General features: G+C 40.8%; 1 protein-coding gene across 2 annotated transcripts in view; it reads right to left on the reverse strand.

The window, feature by feature from the left end:
• Positions 1–2057: 2057 nt before the first annotated feature.
• NSUN6 (NOP2/Sun RNA methyltransferase 6) overlaps positions 2058–15117 on the reverse strand; it is a 36161-nt gene continuing 23101 nt past the window's right edge. For both annotated transcript variants that reach the window (XM_054020632.1, XM_054020631.1), the window contains exons 8-12: positions 13564–13683; positions 9690–9834; positions 7554–7702; positions 5127–5252; positions 2058–2715 (exon numbers count right to left, since the gene is read on the reverse strand). In XM_054020632.1, the coding sequence (XP_053876607.1) occupies positions 2503–2715; positions 5127–5252; positions 7554–7702; positions 9690–9834; positions 13564–13683 (753 nt within the window). In that variant the 3' untranslated portion in view covers positions 2058–2502. The remainder of the gene's footprint in view (positions 2716–5126; positions 5253–7553; positions 7703–9689; positions 9835–13563; positions 13684–15117) is intronic.

The raw sequence follows: 15117 nt of genomic DNA on the forward strand, positions 1-15117 counted from the left end.
TATAGTTTTACTTCAATACTCAAACTTTATGTAAGTAATAGTTTTAAACAAAAGTTGTCAGTCAAAAACAAGGAAAAAACTCCCCCATCAATCCCTGAACATAGGTTGTTTGAACTGCACCCACCTTTTTCATTCCTACACCCTGCCAGTTCCAACATTATTCCTTGTATTGGAAATGAGGAAGACTACATGACCCAGCAAGCCCTAACACTGTCTACGTACACCAATAGCCGGCAGCATTCAGGATTAGTATACATTTTTGCAGGTTTATTAAAGTTAACCGTTCTCATTGCCATCTTTTTTAATTCCCTTCTCAATTCGGACCCGATGTCTCCTGATGAGCTAGCGTTTAAGCCACTTGCAAGGTGGATTGTGACGTTTTTTCAGATGGCACTAAGCACTGAGTGCTGTCTCTAGCAGTTTGTGATATATTAACCACCACATTAATGTTTCAAAGGAGAGAGGAAGCAGCAAGTTACCATGATGTCATTGATGACTTGGAGTGGAGCATATGCTTACAAAAGTTGCAGATAACACCAAGATAGGAAGACATTGCAGGCACTTTGGGGAAAAGGATTAGAATTCAAAATTAGCTTGTAGAATTGGTCAGAAATCAAAGTACTTCACTTAAGGAAGAGAAAGAAAAAAAAAAAGGACTAATTGGGTTGGTGGTAGTCCTGCTGAAAAGGAGTTGGGGGTTATAGTGGATTACAAACTGAATATGAGCCAACAATGTGGTGCATTGTGAAAAAGGATAATATTCTGGTGTGTATTAACATTAACGTATATGGAAGATAACAGTCCTGCGCTACTCCATAGTAATCAGCCTTCAGCTGGAGTCCTGTGTCCAATTGTGGGTGCCAAACTTTAGGAAACACATGGATAAATTGGAGAAAGTCCAAACAAGAGCAACCACAATAATAAAAGGTTTAGTGCACTGGTCCCCAAACGGTGGGGCACACATTCGGGGCAGGGAGAGCCTGGCAGGGCCCAGGTCAACCTCAACAGGCAAAGAGACAGTGCTACCCAGTCCTGCCCCAGCCTCAGCAACGGCTTCGCACCTGGCCGCCAGCCCCAGCCTTGACCCCTGGCCAGGGCTCCACTCCTAGCCCTGGCCCCAGCTACAGCCCCTTACCCCTGTGCACCCCAGGTGAGTTGCAGCCATGCTCCCGGTGCCAGGGGGGCAGGACAGGGGTAAGGTCATGACCCTGAAAAGTTTGAGGACCATTGATTTAGAGAATCCGACCTGCGAGAAAAGATTTAAAAAAAACCCCAGAGCCTGTTTAGTCTTGAAGACTGAGGGGGGAACCTGGTAACAGTCTTAAAATATGTGAAGGGTTGTTATAAAGAGGACGGTGTTCAATTGTTCTTGTACTTTCCATGAACATGGTGACGGAGTGGGACTAGGTAGATGGAACATTTTCCCTAATAGCTATAAAGCTAGTTAAATACTGGAACAGGCTTTCAAGGAATGTTATGGAGTCCTGTCATTGGAGGTTTTTAAGAACAGATTGGACAAACACCTATCAGGGATGGTCAAGGTTTAATTGGTTCTGCCTCAGCGCAGGGACCTGGATGACCGTGAGGTCCTTTCCAGCTCTATATTTCTATGATTCTGCCAGATAGAGACAGGAATGTGATACTCTGTGTCATGAAAAAACTGAGATTTTCACCATCCCAATGGCATAGATTATTAGACTGTAGCCCTCATGGTGCAAGTGATATTGGACTTTAAAACTGCCCCTAGTCAATCAGTCCAGCAGTGCTGTTTCTGAACTGATCCAGGCTTACAAATGGCAAGTTTGACCTTGAAGCACTGTATCTTTCAGTCCCTGAAGGGAGAGGGGCAGTATACATATGCTGCTACAAAGCCTATTATATTGTGTGTCTACAATATGAATAGAGAATCTCGCTTATAGTAAAATAAAGGAGATGAGATGTTATAATTATTAATTTATAAAACAGCTCTTTGTGAAATGCGACTATTTCACATCACTATTTATTTAATGATGCAGTAATTTCTAAATTCCCTATAGAAACTATCATTCTTTACAAAATTTGACTTTATATTTTTTATGTATTTAATCTGGATTTTTTTGCATTTTATAAAATTTAAATTCCCACAGCAAAATCTGTTCCTATGCAATACTGTACACATTAAACCAACAAGTTAAAACAGAAAACAAGCAGTAATCTACATGTGCAATACTGTACACTAAGTCAACAACCAGTAATCTGAATTTATCTTTCCTTCCGCCACTGACCTACTATAAATACAAAAGCTAATGGAGACATAAAAATGAATCAACACCTTCTGCAACTGTGACTTTCTTGTTCCAAATCTGTGGCTCTGTCCCAGTAGAACAGCTGGGAGATTTTACTGCTTCTATAGCAACCATGTCATCAGCCTGTTGGCTTGACAACAATGCATGAGAAGAAACAGTTAAGAATGGTCCAACTGTTAACTCAAAAGGTGCTTTTTCAGGTTGTGTTGCTAAATGTCTATTTGCTGTTCAATTTAATAAATTTTGCAATAAAAAATCCTATACAGTCTTTATTTGCCAGCAAGATCAGGTCTTCTTCCCTGGAATCCTGCAAAGAGTTAATATCCATTCCACGTGACGTCACACTGGATGGATCAAACCTCTGCAACAGCTTCAGCTGATCAAGTGATAATCCAGCTCCCATCATGCCTTCTCCTCCAATACGTGGTTCCTTTTTTAAGTGAGAAAGTAAAGCAGTTTATTTACATTAATCTGCAATTACTGTTGTTTTGATTAATTAAAAATACACATTAAAATATGAACTCAAGAAATTATGTATAGAAGGATGTAGTGTAACATAGTGGTAGAATAATTTTAATTGAACATCTTTGGTATATTTATTATACAATTTCTATATGAGCCAAAACCAAGCTGATTCTAGCTGCTGGAGTTTGTTTTGCTGTATCCGTTTCATAAGGAAAAGGAAAGAGCATTTTAGCTCATGCTACTGGAGATCTATTTACAAGAAATCATAAAATGTCTATGGAAATATTGTGGGAATGCACCGTTTAATGCCACTCCCTAATCTGAAAAATTAGACCCAAAAGACCAGTACTTCATACACATAATACAGGTGGTGACATCTATACACTATACAACAGGTACAAGAAGGTAGCACATTTAGTCTTACAGTGGCAGAAATGTAATCCCAACTCTAGATCAGTTGGTAGCAGAATTAGATAAAACCGTTTGTCATTCAGCTGAAATATCAAGTATTTACACTCAGTATGTGCCTGCTACATATATAGCTCCATGGGAAACGATAGTGAGTCAAAGTTGTTCAGCTTCATGAGTGAAATCCCAACAATACTGAAGTCAATGGAAATTTGCCATTTACTTCAATGAGAATTTTGCTTTATAATTTATCAGGATTTTTTTTCCCCAGGAAGTGGATGGCAAAGATGACTGTATTCATATCAACAGGCAATAGAGGAAATATGGGCATATGATAATCTTCAGCACAAGCCCCAGCACTGTTAAATGTTGGATAGTACATCTTTTATTTTCTTCTACTGCTAAACACAAGCAGCCACTCTTCTTGTCATACCCCTATCCCAAACTCGCTTTTTCAAAAAATTTCAATTAAAAGATGCACCAATTACTCGATCTAGGCACACTAACTAAGTGCACAATTACAATATTTACATGCTAAACCAAAAGTCAAATTGACTTTTGCTCAACCATATAATACAGTAAAATTAACAATTAATCCCCTTAACATCCTGCCTAAGTGGAAGCCTAGGAGAACAGAACTATAGCTGGCCTGATGATCAAATCTCTCAAAGTACTAGTATAAACAGCGAGAGAGGGATCTTAGAATAGCTGCATTCAAAGATCACACTTATTTTCATACCCCTACTATCTGCAGATATTGGCTCTGAAATGAACTAGATACTGTAACAGAACTATTTCAGCTGACATGTCTATGATTCTGTGGATAGATGTCATACACCTCTGGCAAAATGACAATGCCTTTGACTAATTGTGGTTTTCACCTGCGGCCCCTGTGACATCCTCAGGGCCATACAGGTAGTATTGGATGAAGCCCACATAACACATTGTGGGCCATATATGCGGCCCACAACGGTAATTAGGTTGAAAACCACTGCTGTGGAAGGGTGACTTGCATACACAGTATTAACAACCATCTTTGAATTCTTCCCTCCTACCCCACCCCACCAGCAGTTTTTTACGTTTTCTTCCATCCTTAACATGATTCTTATAGCTATTTCAATAGCATTAATTGAATTTATTTTGCCCTTCCTGTGAGGTACTGAAATAAAAGAACAACAAGTATAAATATGCATTAAGAACAAGAGCTACAAGGACAATGCTAGCCTGTCTTGAACTATCTATGATCCCACTCTGTTTTAATGACTGACTGGTGTACAGATACATGAAACCGCTGCAATACACTGGTCGGGGTATGAATGTAAAGCCATTTAATCTCCCTTCAGTGAATTGCAATTAGATATGTGCTGATTCACTATGAAAATCACCATGTGTCCTCTAGCCCTCAACCTCTCATGTTACCTAAGGTGAAATTGGCTAGTTGTTACAAAGCACATTGCTGCAGCAGCCTACAGCATCTAGAATGCTAACAGAAGACCTCATGAAAGACCATTTTCCTTGGTCAACACTGTGTTGTCGCTTACTGGTGACAAGACTTTCCTGTTCCTCAAATACTTTTACTTGCAAGTCCATTTCTATCTATGGATGTTACATACCAGGAGTTTCAGTATTTGCTACTAAGTGGATTTACATTTATTTTATTGTTTTCTTCTGAGAAATATCTTACCACACAACAGAAAGGAGTACTTTAAGTGTCATGGCACAGCCATTATTGTAATGACACAGATCAAACAGATGTAAAAAAAAAAAAAAAAATCCACGTGCTGTTCAGATCTGCAGCCACTAGAAGTGCCTGCAATGAGCGAAATGTGTTTTATGAAATCACATACATCACTTCTTCACTGTTTCCAGAGTAGCATCCTACAGCAGAATTCTTCACCATATGGTTTAAAATTCCAGTGCTGATACTTGCATACTGAGTTGCATGTAGTAAACTGAAACTATTCCTACCTGTGACTGAAGCTGGAGGCAGGGAAAAGTTTCCAGGGCCCAGGCGACCTGCTCCTCATTTTCAGACAGTGTAATTGTACATGTACTATACACCAAAGTGCCCCCTGGCTTCAGCAATTTCACTGCCTAAAAAGAGAGAGTGGTTCAGCTTGTATGGTATAAACATCTTAAATGCAGAATTATTTTGAACACTATAGTAGTATATTAAGTTTTCTTAAGGGTTAATTATGATTTGCATATGTATCTGGAACCATTATGGTACAGTAGGTAAACACATATTTAGGCCAGAATCTTTCTGTCTAAGACTCAGGCATACTGCTAATTGTATAGACATTTTGTCCCTTTCAAGAGATGCCATATAAGTTCTGTATCAGAGGGGTAGCCGTGTTAGTCTGAATCTGTAAAAAGCAACAGAGGGTCCTGTGCCACCTTTGAGACTAACAGAAGTATTGGGAGCATAAGCTTTCGTGGGCATCTGAAGAAGTGAGGTTCTTACCCACGAAAGCTTATGCTCCCAGTACTTCTGTTAGTCTCAAAGGTGCCACAGGACCCTCTGTTGCTTTTTACATATAAGTTCTAACATTTCCAAGTTCACTTCTGGAAGAAGGATCAGAGTTTGTATTACAGAAGCCTACCAATTAGAAAGCTTTTCCTGCCCTATTAGCATTAGAGCTTGCACATCTTCCTGGGCTGAGGGAAGTGACCTCTCCCCTCAAGATCTATAAAACAGCTGTCTAGAAAGCTCTGTGTAACTCATCCAGATGTAGGTTAGATTTGTTTTCATCAGCTGAAGCCAAATGTGGACATAGAGTCCTATTACTTTATTTTAATTACACAAGTTCAAAGACACACTGAAGAATCTTTACATATCTACATATGTTTTAAGGCTGAAAGATTAATAGTACCTGATACCATCTCCTTAGGAAAAGCAGAAGTCATTTGAAAGAGAGGAAAACAACTGATCTTGTTTTATAAATATCTGAAGAGTTCTAGGCAAGGATTTAAATTTTCCTTCCTCTCTTTGACTCAGTCACCTATGAATATGGAAAAACTGAGCTGAACACAACTTCTTTTCTTTTGCCATCTTGTTCTGAGCAAGACAATATGCAATGGAGAGATCTAAAAGAAGAGGTGTCTTGGAAGTAGGAACCAGAGCACCAAGACTTCTTAGTATTCAGTTGGTTCTGCTGATGATCTATCCAAGAGATGAACATCCCTCATGTGTAGACTAGTGTAAGATAAGGATACAAAAATGGGAAATCCCCAAACCAATTTGATGATACAGGAAATAGTACAGTTCTCTTCAACTTAAGAAGAGATGGGTGGGTAAATTCATTGCAGTAGGGGGAATATCAACTGGAGCTTGAAATTTTTATCAGTGAGGTGTACTTGTCTACCAGAGGGTGAGCTGGCCTTTTAGGGGCAAGTCTGGGACAAACACATTCCTACTCCAATCCCACCCCTTTTAGGTCAGGTATTCTGGGAACGATGGCTAGAAGCAAAGCCTGCTGGAAAACAGGGTAGGATATATAGGCAGAAAGATTATTCCTGGTCTCTCTCTCTCTCTCTCTCATTTGGGAAATGCAAGACCCACTATAGGTCTCTCTATGATAAGGAGGGAGCTGGAGAAGTGCACCAGCTTACTGATGGGGCTCACCCAGGATGAGGGAAGGCCTGGTGTGGGTCTCTCTCTGGTGGGGAGGAGCTAGAAGGAACAGAAGCTTGTCAAGGAGGGCTCTCCAGGGCCTGTACCAAGCTTGGTGATGATTCCCTGCTGAGAGGGAGCTAGCAAATTATCCCAAACGGAGCAATGTGAGTCAAGAAGCCTGTGAAAGGACCTGAAAGGAGTCTTACAGACTATGCAGAAGACTCCTGGGGAGAGGTGAAAGAAGGTGTAAGACAAGTCCTGGGGCAACAAAGCAGCAGCATAGTCTTGAGACCTAGTTATTTAGAGGCCTAGGCTTGGCTTACACAGAAGATGAGAGGAAAGCCTCTGCACTTTCATTCTCTGATCAAGAAGAATGACCAGGGAAGACCCTGGAGAAAAGCAATGTCTAGCTCAGGCTGAGTCCTGCACTAAGAGCTGGGGGAAGGCAAAGGTCCATCAGCAGTGCCAGTGACCAGGACTCAAAGCCTGTGACCCAGGGAGCAGCAAGAACTGGTGTAGACCCTACAATCAAAGGGAAGGAGTCAGCCCAGGAACAGGGAAGCATTATTTTATAGAAGCCCTTCATTTCAGGCTTTTATTTGCTCTGGATGGAAGACTTTTGTTCCTCTGGACAATACACCATACCATCCAAGTACCGGAGAGCCAGGAGAAACTGAGGGCCGACTGCGTTCAGATGAGGTAAGCTGCACCCATGTAATCCTTAACTGTAAAACTATTTATGTGCAGTTTTCTTTAGCTGCTTAATGAGTCATACATACCATGCTGAAAAGCTTGCGTTGCAATGGCTGATAAGACGTCACTTCTTTTAGAGTCCAGAAATAGGCCATATTTGGTCTCTGTCCCATCCCACTACAAGGAACATCAAGAAGAATTCGATCAAATGACTCTGCTGAGAATGGAGGGCCTTCTGCAAAAGGCAATTGACATTTTTAAAAACTGCAGCACAACCAGTTAGTTATACATTACACACAGCCTTTGTTTCTCTTCTTGAGCCTTCATCTGTAGATACAGATGCTCCACAAGTTACAAAAGACCCGACTTAAGCAAAATCGCACTTATGGAAAAAGTTCCATAAGCCAGAAATAGGATTTTTGAGTTGCGGAAATTTTTGCGTAACATACGGATATACGTTTCTGACTTACACAAAATTCGAGTTACACAAGGCTTTCCGGAATGGAATGATTGCATAAGTCGGGAGGCATCTGTAATGACAAGCTGTCACTGAATGCCTGACATGAAGTGTTTGAGGGTTTGTGCTCTATATACTGTGTCTGCAAAAGTGACCTAATCTACAGGTAAGGAGCAGCACAGCTAGTAATGACTGTGTAGATTTCATTTCTGAGAAGAAAGCATTTTTTATGACTATCTTTACAACACTGTGAACTTAAACAACTTGAGATCAATTTAGGCTTAGCATTTCGCAACCCTAATTTTTAATGTACTGAAAGTACAATATTAAAAAAAAGTGCCAATGAAAACAGAACTTGGGTGGTAAGTTCTGGAATGTGACATAAGGTGGCTCCAAAAATTACAGTAAGAACTAATCAGAATTGCTTGTGTGGAGGAAGGGAATTTGTAGTTATCCTGAATCTGTCCCTTCTCCTGAATCCTGCTGGGCTGTACAACCCAGAAGTTCTTACAATACCAAGAATAGGGTGACTCCTCAGTTCAGGATCTCAGAGGCAAGAGAAACTGGTTCCCCACATACATCTGGAAGTAGACAGCGAGGGAGAAAGTTGTATCTACTCATGCCTACCAAAAATTCAATTTAGATCATAAGTGAAAATGAGTTGGTGGCTTCATCCTACAGCTACCCAGCAATATGCCAGCACTCCCCAAACAACTATATTTTGCAACTATCTGGCATGACTAGCAGCTGTTGCCCAAGAGAGACTGTGGACTAGAATACAGAGCATTTTGCGAGACTTAAGTGCAGAGATGTATAGTAAAGCCTGAATAGATTTTACCTGTACTATGCCTGGCTCTTTCCACTGCTGCTGCTTCCTCACCTGCATAAGCACTAAATACCACCTATTATAAAATACATATATATTTGTTGAAAAAAATTATGAAAACGCTACATTTGACCTTGGAAATCAATCTGACTGTAAGCTATGAGGCATTTCCCACATGTGGAAAGTGCATGAATTATGCAACCAAACCCTTAGTTTTGCTAGCTACTGACCTTGCTGAACTAGCAGGGAAAGGCCATTAACAGTTCCTTTTGGAAAAGATACAGTTTAGTTTGCATAGCAAATGAAAAAGAATCAAAGACAAAATATACCGTTTAAAAATTTCCATCCTGGGAACATAACCAGAGTCATCAATACAGCACCTCAGAAAAGCAAATGAAATTAACCTAAAATAAAAGTAATGCTCTATGCTTCTATAGCAACTCCCATCTGTCTCTGTTAAATAGCTATACAAACATTAACAAACTAAGCTTCACAGTACTCCTGGGAGTTAAATATTAATATCCCCATTCTACAGATGGGAATTCAGAGACACACAGAAGCTAAGAGATCTGCCAAAGTCACTTATATGACAGAACTAACAAAACCCCAAAAATTCAGAGTGTGGGCTTAAACACTATCATGAAGAAAGGCTTAACAGGCAGTCTCTCTGATATTATCTGGAGAAGGAATGAATGCCTCCTTAAGCACATTAGGCTGCAATAAGGACAGACACTTAAGAATTTTGCATGTGCGGTGCTGAGAAACTGATAATTGCAGAAAAGTAGAAAGTAAAATATCCACAGTGTTGAAGCACTCTGGGTATATGCCAAAGTTTCAAGGACTTTGAATATTGTGGCAGGTTTAACAGCACTAGCAAAAATATGATTATCATTTTTTTCTAAAAGACAGTATCAAAATTCTTAAAATCATTTACTTTACCTTGTCCATCTTCTTTCTTCCCAATGGCAAGTGCCTTAGTTCCATCACAGCAAAATGCTTTAATACAATTCAACTGCAACAATGCTGCATTCTGCTTGATTTTTTTGACTTTGTTAGCTATCTTGTCCATGGCTATCACTTCACCCTGAAAAAGTGAAGTGTGCACCAAGGTAGTGGTTAAAATGATGAGTAGCTGCAGCAATACCTGTTACCTTTCATTTAAGCTCCAATTCATATCACACACATTTTTCTCTACTTTAAAAATAAATTCTGATAAGAAAATGTTAATCTAAATTTTGTGGGGTTATTTAAATTGGAAGAAAAAATGTAATTAATACATTCATATTTTTTTTCCTTTTTTCTGATCATCTCTACAACTGGTCAGAAAATGTTCATTGAATATTTGACTAAAAATGGGGCAGAAGGAAATCAGTAATGTTTTCATATTTATCAACCAGCTTTAATTAATATTTTAATGGACTCCCTCCCCAAAAGTGTCTACATTATCTGATGTACTAATGTAATATACTGATGTTATAATATTAGAGTAATGTCTCAAAAGTACATCACAAGATTTCACACAAACATTTTAGAAATATTATTTATTAAATGCAACATGGAAAGTGATAAATGTAGGGGGGAAATGGACTTTACAAGCAGAAAAGCAAAGCAAAGCAGACAAATTAGAGGAGCCTTATTTTATACATGTTCAGGAAGTACATTAATTTATATAATTCCAATTCAACAACTGCATTCTCCTGAAGCTTTACTCCTGTGGTCTGAGGTTGGTAGAGTCTCTGGATGGAATTACAGTTACACATAATAAGAGGAACACTTTTTTCCTTATAAATCAAAAATATTTAATGTCTAAAAGTTGCAGATGCAGCACCAAACTATGAAAAACGTGTCTCATGAAAAAACTATAGATGGAAGTATATCAATGGCAAAGGCACATTGCTATATAGAAGCTCTTCATCACCACACTGAAGCTCTTCATTTGTAAATTTCATGGCTCTACCTACTGAATGCCTATGCATGTTTGCAATTTTCCTATATTGAAGGGCTGGCCACTTCCCTAAGCACCACAATGATTATTTCAAGCAGACTGTCACATACAGCAAATTGTATGGCTTTTTAAAGTACACACAACTAACCATTGCAAAGTCCTACTGTGAATGCACGGATAACTACTGAAGTGCATTCTGTTGCAAACTGTAAGATCTCTCTAACTCACCTTACATTGTATACATTCCAGTCAAAAATGACAATTCAGCTAATAAATGTTACATTTTCTTGAAATGACTAAAATAGACACCCACCCCCCCATGTAAAAGAACAACCTCATAGCCCTTTCCTTCAGACTGAACATGCCTTGATATGGGCAAGTCCTTACACCTCTCTCCCTATACTTTTTTTGGAAGGACATAGTGCTTGTGTGTGTTTTCTCCTTTGTCTTCCTCCAACTGTTAAATTTCATGCATCCCTTTCACGTGTAATAGACTTTCTCCTTTTGTCAAACATACAACTTTCACTAAGCCTTCCAATATTAAGCACTCACAATGCCTCCACGGCCTGCTGCAGCTGATTCATTGCTGTTCTTTAAGATGTGTTGCACATGTCCATTCCACTTTTGGCGTGCATGCACCCCGTGCACAGTCACTGGAAATTTTTCCCTTAGTGGTACCTGTTCGGGCAGCTTGAGCACCCTGTGCTGCTGTGTGCCCCTGCGTGCCGGTAAAGGGCCCAACTACCCCCGAATGCCCTCAGTTCCTTCTTGCCAGACAACTCCAATGCAGAGGGGTAAGTTAGTTGACTGGGTAATACGAAAATTAAATACCACTTTAGAGAGAAATCTCAGATAACAGCACACGTACACCTTTATCCTTAAAAAAGCTTGTATAAGGTGATTCAGATGTCAGAGCATGCATTTCGACCACGCTCCTGGCTGAAGCTATCGCTATCAGGAAAGCCACTTTTAGAGACAGGTATAGTAAGAAGCACATTGCTGAAGGGTCAAACAGTGGCCCTATGAGCTTTCACAAAACTAGGTTCAAGTCCTAGGAGGGACAGGTTCTCTTATATGAGGGTACAACTTTTTCTGGCTCTTCACAAATCTGAATATCATATCACCAAAAAATACAGAATGGTTATCCACATGGAGATGGAAAGCTCATATTGTTGCCAGCTGATAGAGCTCTGAGCTACCAAAGCTGCTTACGTTCATAATGGAGGCATTTTTCTATTTGGTCTTGTCAATCTGGGGTCTTGTCAAAGCAGTCCTCTATCCAGCATGTCCTGTACTATCTATTGCACCTAAAACAGCAGGGGTTAGCGATTTCTTGAAGTAACTTTTCTTCTCCTCCTCCTTCTTCTCCATCTTCTCCTTGGAGATGCAGACATATCTTCCAAGCAGATGACTAGGCCCTCGAGCTCCTGCTGGGAAGCAGGGCTTGGGGCTTGCCCCACTCTGGCGCTCCAGCCGGGAAGCAGGGTCGGGGGCCATTCTGCACAGCTCCCGGAAGCAACGGCATCTCCCCTCTCCGGCTCCTACGCGTAGGGGCAGCTAGGGGGCTCTGTTCCACATGCTGCCCGCAACCCAAGTGCCACGCCCGCAGCTCCCATTGGCTGCACCTCTGCGTAGGAACCAGAGGGGGCACATGCTGCTGCTTCCAGGAGCCTGCATTTCTGAGCCACCCCCCTGTCCTGATCCCCCTCCCACCCTCCAAACCCCTCAGTCCCAGCCCAGAGCATCCTTCTACATCCCAAACCCCTCATCCTCAGCCCCACCGCAGAGCCCGCACCCCCAGCCAGAGCCCTCCCTCCCCCCTGCACTCCTCCCTCCCTGCCCCAGCCCGGAGCTTCCTCCCATACTCTGAACTCCTCATTTCTGGCCCCATCCTGGAGCCCACACCCCCAGTCAGAGCCCTCACCCCCTCCTGCACTCCAACCCCAATTTCGTGAGCATTCATAGCCGGCCATACAATTTTCATACCCAGATGTGGCCCTCGGGCCAAAAAGTTTGCCCACCCCTGGTCTAAGTTATCCCTCTGGTGTGAAAAAGTAGCAAAAGGAACAATAGAAATGTTCCCTTTGGCAAATGCAGCAGATCCTGCTGGCAGTATTTTGGTCAACATTGTTTGTGAGCATTGGGAAAGTCTGGAAGAAAATGTTATTTAATATTTTCCTTCAATTAGTATAGAAGATTTCGACTGGGTCGAAGATCCTTGAAGTTCCTCTGCAATGCAAAGCACTAAGAATGTGGCAATAATGGCTCAAGGTCAGCTTGCCAAATTAAAATGGCCATTTCCAGTGTCTATTGGATAAACAGTGATTTATTGATTTATTTATTTGCATTGGGATGTTTTAACAGTATTAATCTGTTAAAATCAGAAGCCCTATTTATATTGTATTTTACTTGTCTCCTAGACTGAAAAACTCCTTAGGGCAAGGTCTTTCTGTGTTTTGTAAAAAGTTGTGGAGTCTTATGGCACTTTAGAAATAACTCATTATGCTTCCCATACATCCTCCTCTTGTACATTCCTCAACACTGCCCTACACATTATTAATGCTTCTGCTAAACAAAGATGTGAACACTTTTTAAAAAAACTTTGGTCACAAATGTCCACTAAAACCAGATCAGTTAGTTTGAGGCAAATAAGGTTCTATTTGTAATAAGTGACTATGTGAAAAGACAGACCTGTATTTATTTCAATAATTCTGACATGCTGCAAAGTAAGCAGCATATTCAAATATTAATGGTTTTCTATTTTGTGTTATCGTTGGATATCAATAGATAAGCGAAGTGAGCCATGCTAATGAAATGCAGGTCAAACCTTCCTTACTGAGATAAAAAATGCTCAATGACTTTTCTTACCTGGTCATGCATTAATGTTGCAAGATGGGTTGTTTTTCCCCCAGGTGCAGCACACATGTCCAGAATTCTCTCTCCTGGCTGAGGGTTTAAAACATGGCTTACAACTGCAGAGGGCAAGTTCTATCATTAAAACAAAAAGGTTGAAATAGTGCTGTAAAACAGTCTTGTTTCAGGGATGACAAATGTAGGGAATATATACTGAAAACCATCTCATCAAGCAATGAAGGCACTTATATTTTTGTTGCTCTCTCCATTACAGAGCTTAAATAATTTCAATTTAAATACTTCATATTAAGTGTATATCTTTCACTTTCACTTTACATCTCTGGTTGCTTTTCTCCTAAACTTAAACATTAACAATTGAGACGCTGGGCATTTCCTGGGGATTCATGACTGACTAAGGCAACTATAAAGCTAAATAAAACAGGATGATACTGTGACTGACGTGGAGCTGCCCTGTAATACCATGTTGACCTGGTCATTAGGAGATTTACTGTATGAATTTGTTTGTTTAGCTTAATGAAGGGCTGTAAAGAAAGCGACTAGGAAGCAGAATAATGGCTCAAATAAACCATCCCTCAGCAAACATCTGAGGGTTGGTATGGGACAATGGCAGAGTCCTTAGCTCTGGAGTCTGCCTCAATGTCCTGTACAGCCTACTGATCTGATTTGAGAAGCAGGGCTGAAGCCCAGGATCTGACAGAAACAAAGGAACTCTGACTGGATAAAAAGTGTCATGGACTATGTCTACACTACAGCTTATGTGAGCATAATTTATGTTGCTCAAGGGGTGTAAATAAACCACCCCCCTGAACAACATAAGTTACACTGACATAAGCGCCGGAGTAAACCGTGGAACACAGAGGTGGTTTTATTATGCCGACAGGAGAGCTCTCTCCCATCAGCATAGAGCGTCTTCACCAGAAGTGCTGTAGTGGCACAGTTGCATCAGTGCAGCTGCAGCGCTGCATGTGTAGAAAACTCCCTCTCTCTAGTGGGGAGGCTAATTGAGGAGCTGTTCAGCCACCCAGCTGACACCCAGCACCCACTGGAGTGCCTGAAGAAGTTAGATCTGCCTAGGCCACCCTCAGGAATGGCAAGCCTATGGACAAGATAGATTTGTGTGTATACTGTTTGTTTTAAAATCCCTTTTCTCTAAAAGCTTTGTTCCGACTGGTAAAATAAACAATCCTTTGGGTTTAAGGTGGCTCTCTGGTCACTATATATACCACTGATCACAAGGGAAGAACCAGAGTCAGAGCTTCTGAACAAGCACAGTTGATACACAAGGTATGGTAGCCCAGGGCCTGGTATGGAGTGGGAGAACTGTGGAATTCCACCTGAAGACAGGGAAAGGCAAGAAGCCTGACATGAGGGGGCATGCTGAGAGAGACCAGGAAGGCGACAGAGATGCAGATTGTTTTGGTAGAGTCAAGGTGTTTGTAGATTAGCTAATCACATTCCTTAATTGAATACTAACGGAAATTTAATTTTTTACAAATGTAAACTGCAGCTCCAAAGCTAGAGCTCCAATGCTAACATATTAGATCTCAA

Source organism: Malaclemys terrapin, chromosome 2 (assembly GCF_027887155.1).
Source record: "Malaclemys terrapin pileata isolate rMalTer1 chromosome 2, rMalTer1.hap1, whole genome shotgun sequence".
NCBI lineage: Eukaryota > Metazoa > Chordata > Testudines > Emydidae > Malaclemys > Malaclemys terrapin.